This window comes from Myotis davidii, unplaced genomic scaffold (assembly GCF_000327345.1).
Source record: "Myotis davidii unplaced genomic scaffold, ASM32734v1 scaffold3578, whole genome shotgun sequence".
NCBI classification, from domain to species: Eukaryota; Metazoa; Chordata; class Mammalia; order Chiroptera; family Vespertilionidae; genus Myotis; species Myotis davidii.
The window spans coordinates 400,913-401,289 of record NW_006289094.1 but is presented as its reverse complement, the minus strand read 5'-3'; the positions used below and the strand labels follow the sequence as shown (position 1 = coordinate 401,289).

Here is a 377-nt window from a genome sequence, read left to right as displayed (position 1 = left end):
CTGAGCCCCCTCAGGGGACCTCTGAGGGGGTGGCCCTGGAGGAGGGGTGGCCTGGTGGGGACCCTGCGGGGGCTGAGGACCAGGACCCGCTGCCGCCCGAGGGGGAGAGGCAGGCATGTCGGGTCCATGGAGGCGGGAAGGCGCTGAGATTCTCTGGGCGGGGTATGGGGAACCCCCGGTGCCCGAGGGCCTGGGCTGCAGTCGGCCTCCGTGTCCCCAGGATGAAGTCCTGCGGCCTCACGGCCGCCTGCTGCCCGCACGTGAGTGCAATGCTGGCCCGGAACCGGAGCCTCCAGGAGCTGCAGATGAGCAACAACAAGCTGGGGGACGAGGGCATGGAGGTGCTGTGCCAGGGCCTGTGCCAGCCGGGCACCACC

At 71.4% G+C, this 377-nt stretch overlaps 1 protein-coding gene across 1 annotated transcript in view; it reads left to right on the top strand.

Moving 5' to 3' along the window:
• RNH1 (ribonuclease/angiogenin inhibitor 1) overlaps nt 1-377 on the top strand; it is a 13,869-nt gene that overhangs the window by 12,791 nt on the left and 701 nt on the right. The window contains exon 8 of the mRNA XM_015562394.1: nt 6-370. Coding sequence (XP_015417880.1) covers nt 6-370 — 365 coding nt within the window. The remainder of the gene's footprint in view (nt 1-5; nt 371-377) is intronic.